Source organism: Gorilla gorilla, chromosome 18 (assembly GCF_029281585.2).
Source record: "Gorilla gorilla gorilla isolate KB3781 chromosome 18, NHGRI_mGorGor1-v2.1_pri, whole genome shotgun sequence".
Lineage (NCBI taxonomy): Eukaryota > Metazoa > Chordata > Mammalia > Primates > Hominidae > Gorilla > Gorilla gorilla.
The window spans coordinates 95,636,359-95,652,363 of record NC_073242.2 but is presented as its reverse complement, the minus strand read 5'-3'; the positions used below and the strand labels follow the sequence as shown (position 1 = coordinate 95,652,363).

Genomic DNA, 16,005 nt, shown 5'->3' with positions numbered 1-16,005 from the left:
ATTGGGCAGATAAGGAACTGAGAAAGGATTACAAAGCCAGTGCTCCTTCCTGATCGGGCGGGCAGGAACTAACCACAGGAGGGGAAGGTGTTCTGAACCCTGCTGTGTGGGGGCAAGCAGCAAATGAGGAAGTGGCAGGAGGCATCTAGATTTATCTCATCAAGGCCAAAGGCTTCAGGGCCCACTGGGTTCCCCAAAGCTGAGAATCCTGAGGTACTAGCCCAAGGGGGAGACTCTGCCTCTTTCCAGACAGGCTTTACTCTAAGCTTCTCCCACAACCACCTGTGCATCTTGTTTACAGGCAGATTCCACTTCAGTAGCACTGAGGTGGGGCCTGAGAGGCCACATTTCTAGCAGGTGCCCAGGTGGGACCATACTCCTACTGGTCAGGGATCACACTTTGAGGAATACGGGCCTCAGAAGAAGGTGGCAGGGCCGGGTGTAGTGGCTTATACTTGTAATCCCAGCACTTTGGGAGGCAGAAGGGGAAGGATCACTTGAAGCCAGGAGTTCGAGACCAGCCTGGGCAACAAAGTAAGACCCCCATCTCTACAAAAAATTTAAAAAATTAGCTGGGCCTGGTGGTGCACATCTGTAGTCCCAGCTACTTAGGAGGCTGAGGCAGGAGGATTATTTGAGCCCAGGAGGTCAGGGCTGCAGTGAGCCATGAGCATACCACTGCACTCCAGCCCAAGTGACACAGTGGGACTTTGTCTCAAAAAATAAAAATAAAAAAAGCTGGTAGCCAGGTGGTCCACAGGGCCCCCTCCATCCCAGTGCCGCGACCCTTTTCCCCTGGAGTTCTGACGGTAAGGTGGGCTTCCTTGGGGCTTCCCTGGACCTTTGGGGGTCATAAGAACAAGAGCCTCGGCCTGAGGGTTGTCTTTGGGACCATGGTGAAAAGTTCTGCGCAGTGCAGGATTTCCTGTTTCCTGCACCTGGCCTGTGGTTTCTTAATTTCACATTTGTTGCTTCATATTTGGGTTGCTGGGGGCTGTGTTGTGTTATCTTTGTTTTTAAGGTTTCTGGACTTATTCCTAGGCCAAGAATCAGGCAGCCATAGGGCAAAGTAAAAAGTATTTTTAGCCAGAGCCACAGAAGGGATAAAGGGAAGGAGGACTAGAGCTTGGCCACTCTCCGGACAACTCCAGCTGCCCTCGATGCAGCGGTCATCCACAACGAAGTATTACTGAGAAAGTAGATGTGGGGTTTTTTTGTTTTTTTGATTTTGAGACAGAATCTTGCTCTGTTGCTCAGGCTGGAGTGCAGAGGTGCGATCTCAGCTCACTGCAACCTCTGCTTCCCAGATTCAAGCAATTCTCCTGCCTCAGCCTCCCGAGTAGCTGGGATTACAGGCGCCCACCACCACGCCTGGCTCATTTTTGTATTTTTAGTAGAGACGGGGTTTTACCATGTTGGCCAGGCCGGTCTCGAACTCTTGACCTCAAGTGATCTGCCTGCCTCAGCCTCCCAAAGTGTTGGGATATATGCGTGAGCCACCATGCCTGGCCAAAGTAGATGTTTTTAGAGGTTTTGGCTCCTCCAAAATGCAGATTACTGTCATTGTCACTACCTACGCAAAATGTAGCATAGAACTGACTTTGGCTGGGTCCTTTGCCCATACCTAGAATAAGGTGTCTTGGTTCCCACCTGCAGGGAGTTCAGCCAGGTACTGGGAACCACACGGTGGCATGTGGGGCGTCAGCTCCTGCCTGGGAGCTCGTGTTTCCTCATTTCCTGGGATGCTCTAGGAAAAGGCTTCCCAAAATGCCATGATGGGGAGCCCTTCACAAGGTGGGAGGGCACATTACCATTGCCCCTTCAGTGCTCGGGTTGATCTTTTTCTCCCTCTCAGAAGCTCTTGCAACCTTGGTTCAGGATCTGTGGGGGCCTAGACAGAAGGGTATATGGCAGGCTCAGGTCCCCAGAAAAGCCCACATATTGGAATCCTGCATCTCCTCGAAGTAAAATTTCTTGGAGGGTGTTCTTGCTCTTTGGGCTATGAACAAATGAAGAGCTCGCCAGGGAAAAGACCCACCTCTTCTGGCACTGTCTACCCCGGCGAGGTTGGGGTGTGCAGAATGTAACTGCAGTTATGCCACCAGGGATTTGAGAGGGCTGTGTTAATTGCTGGAGAGGAAGATTCCAGTTACACAGTATCCTTAAAGACAGGAACTTCTTTTTTTTTTTTTTTTTGAGACGGAGTTTTGCTCTTATTGCCCAGGCTGGAGTGCAATGGTGCAATCTCGGCTCACTGCAGCCTCCACCTCCCGGGTTCAAGCGATTCTCCTGCCTCAGCCTCCCGAGTAGCTGGGATTAGTCATGTGCCACAACGCCCAGCTAATTTTGTATTTTTAGTATAGATGGGGTTTCTCCATGTTGGTCAGGCTAGTCTCGAACTCCCGACCTCAGGTGATCTGCCTGCCTCAGCCTGCCAAAGTGCTGGGATTACAGGCGTTAGCCATTGCGTCTGGCCAAAGACAGGAACGTGTAAGGGGCAGGCAGCTGGCTGGCATGAAAAGCTGAAGGTGGTGAGCAAGATTCATGTAGCTGAAGAGGCCACACAGGTGACTGTGTGGGCCGAGTAATGGGAAGCAAAGGTTTTACAAGATTGCCTGGTCGTCCTTTTCTAAGAACAGAAGTGAGGGCGTGGAGTGGGACCCAGCTCGGAAAGTGGCATGCTGACTCACCTGCGGCTGGTGGTTGGGGACACTGAGTAAGACCTGGTGTTTGGAACCACAGGCTGGGCCTCCTCCCCCGCTGATTGGCCCAGGGGCTTAGGTTCTTCCCAGCTCCTGTCTAGACTGAAACCTCCTGGTGTGGGTCATGCGCCTAAGAGCTGTGGCCTTCCTGGAGCTCAGGCTAGAGAGACACTGGACTTGATCCGGGTCAGCTGACAGACTGGGGTGGGCGGGTGGTGCAATGGAGAGCATTTGGGTTTGGGGGTAGGGAGAGCCAGGCTTGGACCCCTGCTCAGACGGAGTTGGCCTTCACTTCTCTGATCCTCAGGTTTCTTCTATAAACTGGGACTGAAGCCAGCCTCACAAGGTCTTGTGAAAACAAAAGGAAATAACGTATACAAGGGAGCTCTTCTATTCCATTCCGCACAGACTGGGGGGCTCTCTTGGCCTCAGGGGAGGATGCAAGAAATTGTACTGATGTAACAGCAGGATTCATGTGGATCAAGACCTTGGTTTTGCCCCCTTGGGGTCAGGGCAGGGGTGAGACCCCCATGCCCACTGTTGAGTCGTGTGCTTGGATTTGCCAAGCTTGGATTTGCTTGGTATTGCTCTCTGTGCATTCTGTAGAAATAAAGGCAGTGGCTTGTCTTGTCGGTGGTATGGGGAGCCCCATGCTTGAGACAGACATAGGAGGAGCTGGGCAGAGTTCCTAGGAGGAAATACAGTTAGAGCAGCGCCCACTGTGCCCCATGTCCCTTGGAGTCATGGAGATCAGGCTTCTGTTTCCTCACTCAGCTCAGACACTGGTCATTCAGTCCTCCTGGATCCCCCAGCCTCTTCCGGCACATGGTTCTAGTCATGGAAGGGTTTTCAATAGGTCTGGCCTACTGACCCTGCCCATGGGAGGCCACCTGACCAAGGACCCCTTCCAAGAGCACTGGGAAGGGAGAGGCTGCCCCTCAGTCTGCACCAACCCTGTGGGGGAAGCCTTTTGTTTGGCTGTGGTGGGGGTGGGAGTGGGAGGCCCCTGTGACTACCTGGAGCCAATTCCCAGGGGGAGCTGTGGCAGGGGCAGAGCCACCGGAGTCTGTCAGTCCCAGAGTCCCCCACAGGTGTGACCCCCTCCCCATGTCTCCATGTGCAGACCCCCGTGTACTGTGACTGTTTTGCAGTGGTGGTCGGTTTGGTTTTAGTTAACACTGCTTCATTTGTTCTGAGCTGTGGTTCAGTTCCATGATCATATCTGTGGGCACCCTCCCAGCTCTGGGATTGGACAGAGTCTCCCTCGAGCTGTGCAGACGCATGAGGTACTCCGGTGGCTAGTCCGGCCTTGGACACTTGGGAGACTGTCCCGTGGGCAGCGCAGCTTCTCCCCAGTTTCTGCTAACTGCCCCACCCCTTCGGTGCCACCTCTTCTGTGCTCTCAAGCCGTGAGTTTGCTGGAGTAGGCGAGAAGCTAATCAGCAGCTTCCTCATTGCACATCCTCATTTTCTTAGAGTCAATTTTGTTCTCAGTCTTCTTTTTCCAGAAAAGGAAAATAAGAGATAGTGGTTTGGTTTCTTGAACATCAAATATTCGGAGCTGAACTAACTGAAACCCAACTCAGGGCAGCCTGAACAATGAGTTGTCATCAACTCCCAACAGATGGCTTAATTTGGTGCCTCTGGCCTGGTTTCTCTACATTTTGCTACTGTGCATCCTGTTCGTGTCCTCATGCAATTCTCTCCGGGTGACAATGTAGTCGTGGCAGCATTGGGCTTCTCACTTGCTGGTTGGAGTAAGGGCAGGTGTCTTGCTAGTGGCTCTTCCCTAAGCGTGCGGAAGTATCTTTTCTGTAAGTCCCTGCAAACCTCCCTCACGCCTGCCTAATCCAAAGCGGGCCCCTGGCTGGGGGAGGCCCTGCACTGATTGACTTAGCTTGGCTTCCTGAACGCATTGCTGGAACTAGGGGAGACGACTTCCCTTAGACCGATTGTGCCTACCCTAAAGCTTGGAAGCTTGGGGTGGGGTGAGGTTTCCCTGAAGCCCTTGGGTCTGTGGATGGACCCTGAATAAAGAATGGGCTACTTTTAAGGAGGTAAGTGGGGAGGAGGCAGGGAGGCAGCCTGTGGGCACAAAGTTGTCACCTGAACTTGTAGTGCCTGAGTTTTGTTGGCTGGGAGTCCCCTCTGCAATGCTGTAGGATTTCCTTCCCACTCCTCCAGCCTCCCACACAGCTTCTCCAGGTTTTCTGGGAGTCCTGGCAGTCCCACAGGTTGGTCTGCCCTGGCCTCTGTGCTGCAGTCTGCTCAGGCCCCGCTGCTGTTCTCCGTCCACTCTCCCGCTCCTCTGTCAAATACTCTTCTCTTCTGAGGACATGGGGGTGGTCTCAGAGACTAGGGGAGAATGTCCCTCTCCAGTTGGTGCCATGCCTTGCTGTTAGGGCCCCAAGACAGGGCTACTTGTGCCCTTGGCCTCCCAGAGTGCCTGCCTCACTTTTCCAGCCTCTTACTTCCTTCCATGCTCATCCCCTCGTGGGACTGGAGTCAGCCCCTCCCTGCCCCCTCCCCACTGGGAGCCTCCCATTGCACATGGCTCAGGTACGGCCACTCCCCCATGGCCAGTCTTGCCGAACCCAGCTCTGAGCGGGACCCACGTGGAGCCACTAGTGGAATGGAGGATGTTAAAGGGAGAATTCCTCTGCTAGGCCTGTGAGGGTTGTCTGCTTGCTGATGGGCTTGTGCCCTCCAGCTGTGTCCATTCCTGCTCTCTCTTTCCTGTTCATTTCCTCCCAGGGCACAGGAAACCCACAGGAATACCAGGAATAGATGCCAGATTTCTCCTTCACCCTGGCTCATTCTTCCTTCCCACTTTCTTGCCTTTTCTTCTTTCTTTTAAAGTTAACATTTAAAATGTGTAGTAGGCCGGGCGCAGTGGCTCATGCCTGTAATCCCAGCACTTTGGGAGGCCGAGGCGGGTGGATCATTTGAGGTCAGGATTTCGAGACCAGCCTGGCCAACATAGTGAAACCCCGTGTCTACTAAAAATACAAAAATTAGCCAGGCATGGTGGTGCACACCTGTAGTCCCAGCTACTCAGGAGGCTGAGGCAGGAGAATCGCTTGAACCTAGGAGGCGGAGGTTGCTGTGAGCTGAGATCACGCCACTGCACTCCAGCCTGGGCGACAGAGTGAAACTCTGTCTTAAAAAAATAAAAAATAGACCATCCTGGCTAACACGGTGAAACCCTGTCTCTACTAAAAATACAAAATATTAGCCCGGCGTGGTGGCGGGTGCCTGTAGTCCCAGCTACTCGGGAGGCTGAGGCAGGAGAATGGCATGAACCTGGGGGGTGGAGCTTGCAGTGAGCCAAGATCACACTACTGCACTCCAGCCTGGGCGACAGAGCGACACTACGTCTCAAAAAATAAAAAATAAAAAAAAATAAAAAAAATAAAAACTAAAATATGTAGTAATGCTCCCCAACTCCCACTGCTGATTTGAGAAGTAATGTGTTGTTAAAATTTGGAAAATACAAAAAGGTATAAAGAAAAAAGGAAAAGTCTCATGTAGTCCTGCAGCTTGAGAAAAGCACTTTTTACATTTTGATATTTTTCTTTCCCACCTTTCCAAGATGCATTGGTGAATACTTTTGGAAATGTGGTTGGGGTATACACAGTTTTAGATCCTGTTGCTTTCACTGAACATTAGATTTGAAATTTTTCCATGCCATTAAATATTATTTTACAATATCATCCTTCAGTTACTGCGTGAATTTTCTGTTATATAGATTTACCAAGATTTAGTTTTTTATTGGTTTAAACAGTGCCGCGGTGAGCATCATGATTATTTTCACAAAATAAATTTTTTGTTTTGTTTGAGTCAGGGGTCTCACTCTTGCCCAGGCTGGAGTGCAGTGGCATGATCATGACCCACTACAGCCTTAAACCCCTGGGCTCAAGTGATCCTCCTGCCTCAGTTTCCCGAGTAGCTGGGACCATAGGCATGCGCCACCACCCCTAGCTAACTTTTTTGTAGTTTTTGTAGAGATGGGGTCTTTCCATGTTGCCCAGGCAGATCTTGAACTTCTGGCCTCAAGCGATCCTCCCACCTCACCCTCCCAAAGTGCTGGGATTACAGGCATAAGCCACCACCCTGGTCCACAAAATAAATTTCTAGAAGTGAAACTGGTTTGCTGATTCATTGCCCAACCTGAGCACTGTCTCTGTTCTCAGGGTACAAGCATTAAAGTCCGTTTCTCTGCTTAGAGTTCCAATCCCAAGTGAATTCTCCCATCACTCCGTGCCATGGCCCTTGCAGCATTGTGCCATAAGCCGCTCCCAGGCAGCAGGAGGTCGGGAATGCTTAGGGTCCTTGTCACTGCATGTCCAGTATTGCACGGATCACACTGTGCCCTGGTACCCTTGGTGACTCCTTTCAGAGAGCCGTCTCCAGATCCTTTTGGGGGAATTGCATAGCCCAGAAGTTTTCTCTTAGGTGAATAAGCCCTTACAACTCTCATTGCAGTGGGAAGATGCCAGAAGTGGACTATGTAGTTCTGTCGGAATGGTTTGACTGGATCTTGAGGAACATGGACGTGTCTGTTGATTTGATAGGTGAGATGCACCCCTCCCACCTCCCTCTCTTGTCTCTCTCCTGGGTCCCTTGAGGATGTGCTTGGCTGGGCCCCAACCCTTGGGGGCAGTGGGTGAGGCACTTGCCCTCGGCAATTCCTTCCCCATGGGAATTCAGCTTTCTCCCTGAGGGCAGACAGAATTCGGGACTTCTGGTCTCTCATGGAGAAGAACCCTGGCCTTTGTTCTTTAAACTTCCCTCCCTGGCTCAGCTACTTTCAGACCCAAATCCACTGTGATCTGATGGGTTTTTCTAGTTTGCAAAGGAACAGGAAGGACAGAACCTGAACATTCACTGAGACCTGCTGGGTGTGAGGCCTGTTTTGAGCTCTGTCTATGCACAGAATCCCATTCAGCCTCACAACGACCCCGTGGGGCCGCTGACACGGAAAGAGAATGAAAGTCGAGGCGGAGGGTCAGTGGTCAAGCCGAGAGCTGGCCCTCCCTGCTTCCTGCTCGAGCTGTGCAGACCTTCCTCCCGCCTTTGCCTGTGTGCCTGCTTTGCTTCCAAGCCATGAGCAGAGTCCTGAGAGCCACGTATTCTTTTAACCTCAGTTTACCTTCGGACCAATCCTGAGACTTGTTACCAGAGGTTAAAGAAGAGATGCAGGGAAGAGGAGAAGGTCATTCCGCTGGTAAGAGGCCTCTTTGACTTGGTTAAAGACAAACTGGGAAACCACCTCTGTCCAAGCCCGGCTTCCTCTCCCGGCCCCACCCCCATGAGATCGTTGTGCCCTTGTCTGCAGAGAGAGAACAGGAACCAAGTGTATCAGAGGGTGAACTCTGACTTCGTGTTTGGCCAGAGACCCACGTGGATGTCCAGATCTGCTTGGCTTCCTGTGGTCGCTGACTCACAGTTTGGCAACCCGCCTGCTTGGAGGCGTTCCCCTCCTCTCCCCAGCTGCCCCTCCCCATCTTGGCAGCACCAGGGCTTGTCTGTTCTGCCTCCTGAAGATTGCCTGGCCTTGTGCTCTCTGGGTCCTCCCTAGAATGCGAGTTCCAGGAGGGCAGGACCCAGCCCTCTTGTTCACAGCTGCATCCCTAGTGCTTAGCACAGTGCCCGGCACGGAGGCGGTGCTCATGCTTAGTGGTGTTTGCCCACTGGAGAGATGCCATGCCCTTCTGAGTTCTGCTCAGGCCACACTGACTCTCATGGGGACTCTGCCAGTATAGGCCCGGGCTGTGCATCTCGCCCTGGCCCTTCCCTCCTTGCATCTCCCTTCAAAATCTGGCCTCCAGGCTGCCACCCAGCTGATATTTCCAATACTCATCACCACTCGTGCAATTTCCCAGCCCAGAACCTTTCAGTGCCTTGCTGCTGGCTAGAATGCAGTCCCCACTTTGTAATACGGCTTATGACCCGGCCCCAACTGCCTCTCTGGCGTTATCATCCTCCATTCCCTACTTTCTGTGCTCTGGCTATAAGGAACTAGTTGTGGCCACACACAAACAACCACATACACAGTGGAGTTATGCAAATGTGCCTTTGCACAGTCGTTTCCTTTGTCTTTAAAGTGTTACTCAGAGGTCATCTCCTCCAGGAAGCCACCCCTGACCTTCCTTCCATTGTAACCCCCCCCAAACCCACCCCCTGGCTTTCTGTGATCATGGGCCTTAGGACAGCATACTGACACTATTTGTTTATACCTTTGTTCCCCATCCCTCACTAATGTGAGCTTTTTGAGATTGGGTCTTATTCCCTCCGTGTCCTCTGCATGTGCCTTGGGGCCTGGTGCCTAGTAGTTGCTCAGTTAGTATTGAACTGAATGTCCCATGTGAGAAGCTGCCACTGGAGGGAGACAGAGGCTGGGCAAGCATTCAGTGGGGTGTCAGGGGCTCTGAGCTCAGGATAGGCTGGACTGGGGGCCCTGGGAAGCCTATCCAACTCCTGAAGTCCTGCTCAGCCTTGTTTTTCCCTGGTGCCAGCACGATGCATTCCTGCCACGAGGGCCCAGGCCTCACTCTGGGCAGCTCCTTTGAAATCTTGGAGACAAGAATGCTAGGAAGATGGAATGTGGTGGAATGGGGCCAGGCTGGACCATGCTGTGATGGGCGCAGCAGCTCTGTGCAGTGACCCAGATGCTCCCCAAGCCTGGGGGCCCTCCAAGCCATGATCCAAGCCATTGTCTTAAGGGTTTGATCAGGTCCATGGGACACATCTGGCTCCTCTTGCCAAGGGAGAGCTGGGCAGGAGATGAAAAGGCAGCTGCAGAGTTGACATGCGAGCCTCTGGGATGGCGAGTGGAATCTGTGTGAGGAGCCATCCCACTCTGTGCCTGGGAGAGCACGAGTATCTGCTCTGCCTGGCATGCAGGCCCCATGGCTCAGGAGGGCCTGTGCCCCTTTTCCCTTGGGCTCCGCCGCATCAGGCTTTCTGCAGTTGTGGTCTTTATAGTCTGGAGGGTCTATAGGTTACGAGTTGTTGAGGGGGTAGAAGGGCAATGGGTGAGGGGCACAGTCCTCTTGGTGGCAAGACAGAGGGGAGGGTTTAGAGGCTGCCCAGGGCTGGGCCCCTGCCTGAAGGAACTGAGGCCCGGCTGCTGCAAAAGTGGCAGTAAATGGGAGAAGCCAGGTGTGGGTCCTGCCTTTTTTTTTTTTTTTTTTTTTTAGTATTTATTGATCATTCTTGGGTGTTTCTCAGAGAGGGGGATTTGGCAGGGTCATAGGACAATAGTGGAGGGAAGGTCAGCAGATAAACATGTGAACAAAGGTCTCTGGTTTTCCTAGGCAGAGGGCCCTGCCGCCTTCCGCAGTGTTTGTGTCCCTGGGTACTGGAGATTAGGGAATGGTGATGACTCTTAACGAGTATGCTGCCTTCAAGCATCTGTTTAACAAAGCACATCTTGCATTGCCCTTAATCCATTTAACCCTTAGTGGACACAGCACATGTTTCAGAGAGCACGGGGTTGGGGGTAAGGTTATAGACTAACAGCATCCCAAGGCAGAAGAATTTTTCTTAGTACAGAACAAAATGGAGTCTCCTATGTCTACTTCTTTCTACACAGACACAGTAACAATCTGATCTTTCTTTTCCCCACATTTCCCCCTTTTCTATTAGACAAAACCGCCATCGTCATCATGGCCCGTTCTCAATGAGCTATTGGGTACACCTCCCAGACAGGGTGGCGGCCGGGCAGAGGGGCTCCTCACTTCCCAGATGGGGCAGCTGGGCAGAGGCGCCCCCCCACCTCCCAGACGGGGCGGCTGGCCGGGCGGGGGCTGCCCCCCACCTCCCATATGGGGCGGCTGCTGGGCGGAGGGGCTCCTCACTTCCCAGATGGGGCGGCCGGTTGGAGACGCTCCTCACCTCCCAGACGGGGTGGCGGCAGGGCAGAGACACTTCTTAGTTCCCAGACGGGGTCGCGGCCGGGCAGAGGCGCTCTTCACATCTCAGACGGGGCGGCGGGGAAGAGGCGCTCCCCACATCCCAGACAATGGGCGGCCGGGCAGAGACGCTCCTCACTTCCTAGACGGGATGACGGCCGGGAAGAGGCGCTCCTCACTTCCCAGACTGGGCGGCCGGGCAGAGGGGTCCTCACATCCCAGACGATGGGTGGCCAGGCAGAGACGCTCCTCACTTCCTAGACGGGGTGGCGGCCGGGCAGAGGCTGCAATCTCGGCACTTTGGGAGGCCAAGGCAGGCGGCTGGGAGGTGGAGGTTGTAGCGAGCCGAGATCACGCCACTGCACTCCAGCCTGGGCAACATTGAGCACTGAGTGAGCGAGACTCCGTCTGCAATCCCGGCACCTCAGGAGGCCAAGGCTGGCAGATCACTCGCGGTCAGGAGCTGGAGACCAGCCCGGCCAGCACGGCGAAACCCCGTCTCCACCAAAAAATACGAAAACCAGTCAGGCGTGGCGGCGCGTGCTGCAATCCCAGGCACTCGGCAGGCTGAGGCAGGAGAATCAGGCAGGGAGGTTGCAGTGAGTCGAGTTGGCAGCAGTACAGTCCAGTCTTGGCTCGGCATCAGAGGGAGACCGTGCAAAGGGGAGAGGGAGAGGGGGAGGGGGAGGGGGTCCTGCCTTTTGCCTTGGCTTTGATTCAGGCGCCAGGGGAAGGGCCAGTGTTTGTGCCCACAAACCCCCAGTGGAGCAGAGCAGGGTGGCTGGTGACACTTCTGCTGTTTTGCTCAGCCTGGCCACCGAGTGTGTGGCTGCGTCTGCCGCTGTCCACCTGAGCCAGGTTTGCTCTTGCAGGGTTCCTTTGTCTGAGTCACTGCCCATGGTCATTGACTACTTTGTCCCCCTCTGCTTGAGACCCTTGTTGGGTGGGGTCTGCTCTGCCCACTCCCGACAGACTGCTTGTGTTTCCCTGGCAGGAATACCTGGAAGCAATTCACCATCTGCATGAGGAGTGGCTCATCAAAGGCAGCCTTTTCCCTGTGGCAGCGCCTGTTCTGGTAAGTAAGACTCCCTTACAGGGTACGAGACTGTTCTAGAAAGAGGAGTGACTCAGGGAATGTCAGCCACCTTGCAGACAGGGGAGGGCACAGTCCTTTAGAGTTTGACAACTTAGAAGAAGGAAGGTGGGAAGGCTGGTCCTCTCTCTCCCAGTGCCTGTTTCTGGGCTGAGTCTCAGAGTGGGTCAGACCCGAGGGAAGGCAGTCTGTGCCAGTGCCATCACACCTGGCAGTTGTCACTGATCCAGCATCTTCAGCGAAGACTCTAGACCCGGGTGTCAGTTTTCACCATTTGGGATGGTAGTTCCTCTGATGTGACCTTCCTTCTTCCGTGGATGACACAGAGCCTCATTTCACCTTTGTTTGGTGACTCAGGTCATCAGAAGGAATGTCAGTGTCTGGTCTGGGCTGTCACACAGTGATGCCCTTAGGAATGCTGAGGTGTGTGGAACTGTCTGTCCTGCCTACTAATGTCTCTGCGTTCCTGTGTTTACTTTTTACAGTAATCCTCCTTTCTCTTGCTGCCATGTGTCATTTCTGACTGATATTGATGTGTCTGTCCCCGTCAGCATTTCCTCACTTCCCCATCTCCTTGTTTTCCAGTTTGCTGTTTCCAGATTTCTTTACTCAGACAAATATGCAGTGGCCCAGATGCTCCCAAGAAATGCGGAGTCTGGGGTCCCTCCGAGTCTTGATTGGAGGGAACCTAAGATGGTTACATATACAACATGGGATTGGCTGTGAGGCAGGGTTGTGCGCAAGCTTTGGTGCATGGCTATAGGAACATTGTTGGATGGGATGTGAGGCAGGGCCGTGCATGAGCTTTTGTGCGTGGCCATAGGAATATCTGTTTGGGCTCAAACACTTCTGCTTATGGCTCTTGCAGGCAGTGAGGTTGCCGGAAAGTGAGATATTACTGTAGTTATTTTTTGTTTGTTTGTTTTTGAGACAGAGCCTCACTCTGTTGCCCAGACTGGAATACAGTGATGCAGTCTTGGCTCGCTGCAACCTCTGCCTCATGGGTTCAAATGATTCTCTTGCCTCAGCCTCCTGAATAGCTGGGACTACAGGCGCATGCCACCATGCCTGGATAATTTTTTATATTTTTCATAGAGATGGGATTTTGCCACGTTGGCCAAGCTGGTCTCAAACTCCTGGCCTCAAGTGATCTGCCTGCCTCGGCCTCCCAAAATTCTGGGATCACAGGCGTGAGCCACTGCACCTGGCCTACTGTAGTAGATTTTTAAATAAGTACAGCTTATTTTTCTCCCTCATTATGAAAAAAAAGGAGGGTAGAAAGTGATGAGGGAAAAAAACAAATCATTCATGAGCTTACAGGGTCTCACTGTGTTGCCCAGGCTGGTCTCAAACTCCTGGGCTCGTGTAATCTTCAGTTCTCAGCCTCCCAAAGTGCTTGGATAGTAGACATGAGCCACCATACCTAGCTCTTGTAGTACATTCTTAAGTGAAAACCTCATTGGAAATGTAGATTGCCCTAGAGCTGAAAGCGATTTGGCTCTAGCCTTCCTTTTTATCTGCCTGCAACCTTCTGTGCCCTTCCCTGCACCCTGCTGCCTGCTTCCATCTGTCTGTCTCCAGCTGTGAAAGGAGGATGCTGCTGAGGTCATGCAGCCTTGTGACCCATGTGTCTAATTTCCAGGTGATTGAGGCTGACCACCACATGGAGAGGATGTTAGAACTCTTTGAACAAAATCGGGATCGAATATTAACTCCAGAGAATCGGAAGCATTGCCCATAGGAGGCAAAAGGTCTATGGCTCATGTCTGAAAAATGCCTGCTGCTGCCAAGTTAGCTATTGGGAGCAATCTGGAAAAACTTGCTCCCAGGAGGGCTTTGTGTCTTGCCAGCTTGATTTTCCTAATGGTCTCATCTCCTTTGCTAGTGTCTTTGTCATGTGTCTCTGGCCCTCGTGGGTAAATGACAAACGGGACCAATGGGTTTGCCAAGCCCTTTGCTGTTCGCAGCCTCACATTCCCCCCGGTGCCTCTCCCATGGCTTTGTGCTGCTGAGTCGCTCTCATGAAGCCCTTAGGGAGAGCACCTGTTGTGTGCCTGACACCACGCTGGAGCTGTGTACCAATCGTCTCAGCCTTCATTAGGAGGCCGAGGTAGGAGTCTTATATCCCAGGTGAGGAATTTGAAGCTCAGAAAGGTTGAGGGGCTCCCCAGAGGTCACACAGCCTGTGTGCAGTGGAGCTGGCACCATTCAGACTTTCAGCCGACTCAGCAACTTTCCCTTGCCCTGGGCTGCCTCCTCCTGAGAGACGTTCCCCACCGCCCTGCCTCTTCCGGTTGGAGGCTCTCTTGTCTCTTTGGGGAGAGCTGGCAGTGTGCGGAGCTGATAACATTTTCCCAATATTGAGCAGTTCCCAAGGACAGTCAGCATTTCTAGACTTCCACAAAATTATGCTGCATTTGGCTGGAGCCTGGTGTTCAGTGGTTTCCCTGCCTGAGGCCGCTGCAGCCCCATCTACCACATCTTCATGTGGACACTGAGATTCACACGCTGGCTCCTGAAGGGTGCTCAGTCTCCTTGGTGATGAAGGTCCTGCTTGAACTGCTGCCAACTCCATGTCAGGGAAGTCGCTTTTGGTGCCTGGCTGGTTTGCCCAGAGCCAAGCTGGGGCAAGGGGCAGCCAGCCCTGGCTTCCAAGGCTCCCGTACTCTCTGTATCCTTGTATAAGGAGCTTTGCTCTTGGAATTACTGAAAGTCTGTGGCCCAAGAGAGACACAAGTGGCCTTAAGTCTTTTTGAAATGTTATTTCATCCAGGGAAATGCCTCGAGCCATAGAGCCTGAAATCATCTTTGTTGGCTCAGAAAATACCTTAGCTTCACTCAGCTGGAACTGCATTGAAGGCGAGGCTGTCCCTTGGATCAAGCAGAAAACAAGAGAAAGAAAGAACGTTCCCTTTGGGGATAGTCTGGAAAGTTGGGATTTGCAAATAAAGGCTCTGGAAGCGTTGCTGGTCCTGAAGCTTTGGAGGTGGGCAGAGAGAGCTTCAAGAAGACTAGATGCAAACCCTGGAAAGGATTAAGGCTCAACTCTGGAGAAACAGGCCACAGCCTCTCAGAGCAGCTGTTGGCTGTAAATAGAGGTAGCAAGGCCACTCCCAGGCCCCTGTGAGTGTGGGCACCTGTGCATGCGATGCTCCAACTCTGCAGAGGTGCCAAGTGCTCCTGCTGGGCCAGTCCCAGAATGTTAGGAAGTCAAGGCCTCCAACTCCTGGTTCTTCCTGTTTGGACCAGTTCTTCTGCCATTGGCAGGATGAGAGGCAGCAGCCAGGCGGGAGCTGTGTCTAGCAGCACCTGTAGCCCACGTGCTGCTAATTAGCTGGAAAACTGGGGAAGGCAGAACCTTTGCTACTGGGAATCTTGACATGTGGGGTCTGTCTTTGAGAATTTGTAAATGAACAGTCCAATATTTCCTCTCGGCTCATTTTGCACATCCATTTTGGGGGAAATGTGATTTCTCTCTCTCTCTCTTTTTTTTTTTTTTGCCTAAGGCACAATCTCAAGAGGTCCTGAGAACATGTACCCATGATTTTTTTCTTGCTCTGTGATACCCAATAACTCCTTCACCTAAGCCCTGTTGTTGATTTTGAAGTGCTTCCTAGGCCAGTGATTTTAGCTTCTGCCAGCTGCTTTTGCCAGTAGATTAATGTATTTTTATTTTTCAAACTCTGTGTTTCCTAACGTGGAGTGTATGGGTCTAAAAGAGCCTGCTGTCCTCCCTGCCTTCCACCTTGGAGAGGAGGCTGGACATATCAGCAGTGGCCAGGGCAGGTGGCAAAATCTCCCAGCCTAGAGACCACACCTGAAACGGCTGAAGCCAGCTTGCACAAGGGCTGCTGTCCCCCTGCGGCAGGCAGAGCTGGTGGGGGCAGGGGTCACAGAGCAGTCATAGACACTGTGGACCAGGGCAGGAGAAGGGCAGATGGCACATGGGCACAACAGGGCCTCGTCCTTAGAGCACTGGGGGGTCATGGCTGGGAGGGGCATGGCAGGGGCTGGCATCCCAGTAGAGCCAGAGGGGCCACCCAGGGCAGTGACATTCCAGATATGTTGGGCTCACCTCATCCTTGCTGTGAGACTGGAGTTCCATGGGGACATGAAGTCAGTACACCGCAGAGCTGCTCAGCTGCTCTACCTCTCGCTGACTTTTTTGTTGCACATCATATACATTTTCTTTGAATTAGCATTTATTTCAGCTTTTATTTAAGCTTTTTGACAGTACATGTAAAATATATGATTATAACCATTTAAAAATACCTTATGTACCTGGTTTTTTTTG

General features: G+C 52.6%; 1 protein-coding gene across 6 annotated transcripts in view; it reads left to right on the top strand.

Annotated features, from left to right (window-relative positions):
* Positions 1 to 15,982, top strand: part of TK2 (thymidine kinase 2) — a 53,618-nt gene extending 37,636 nt beyond the window's left edge. For all 6 annotated transcript variants that reach the window (XM_055366079.2, XM_004057755.5, XM_019012436.4 and 3 more), the window contains 4 exons: positions 7,188 to 7,276; positions 7,850 to 7,929; positions 11,613 to 11,693; positions 13,354 to 15,982. In XM_055366079.2, the coding sequence (XP_055222054.1) occupies positions 7,188 to 7,276; positions 7,850 to 7,929; positions 11,613 to 11,693; positions 13,354 to 13,452 (349 nt within the window). In that variant the 3' untranslated portion in view covers positions 13,453 to 15,982. The remainder of the gene's footprint in view (positions 1 to 7,187; positions 7,277 to 7,849; positions 7,930 to 11,612; positions 11,694 to 13,353) is intronic.
* The last annotated feature ends 23 nt before the right edge of the window (positions 15,983 to 16,005 follow it).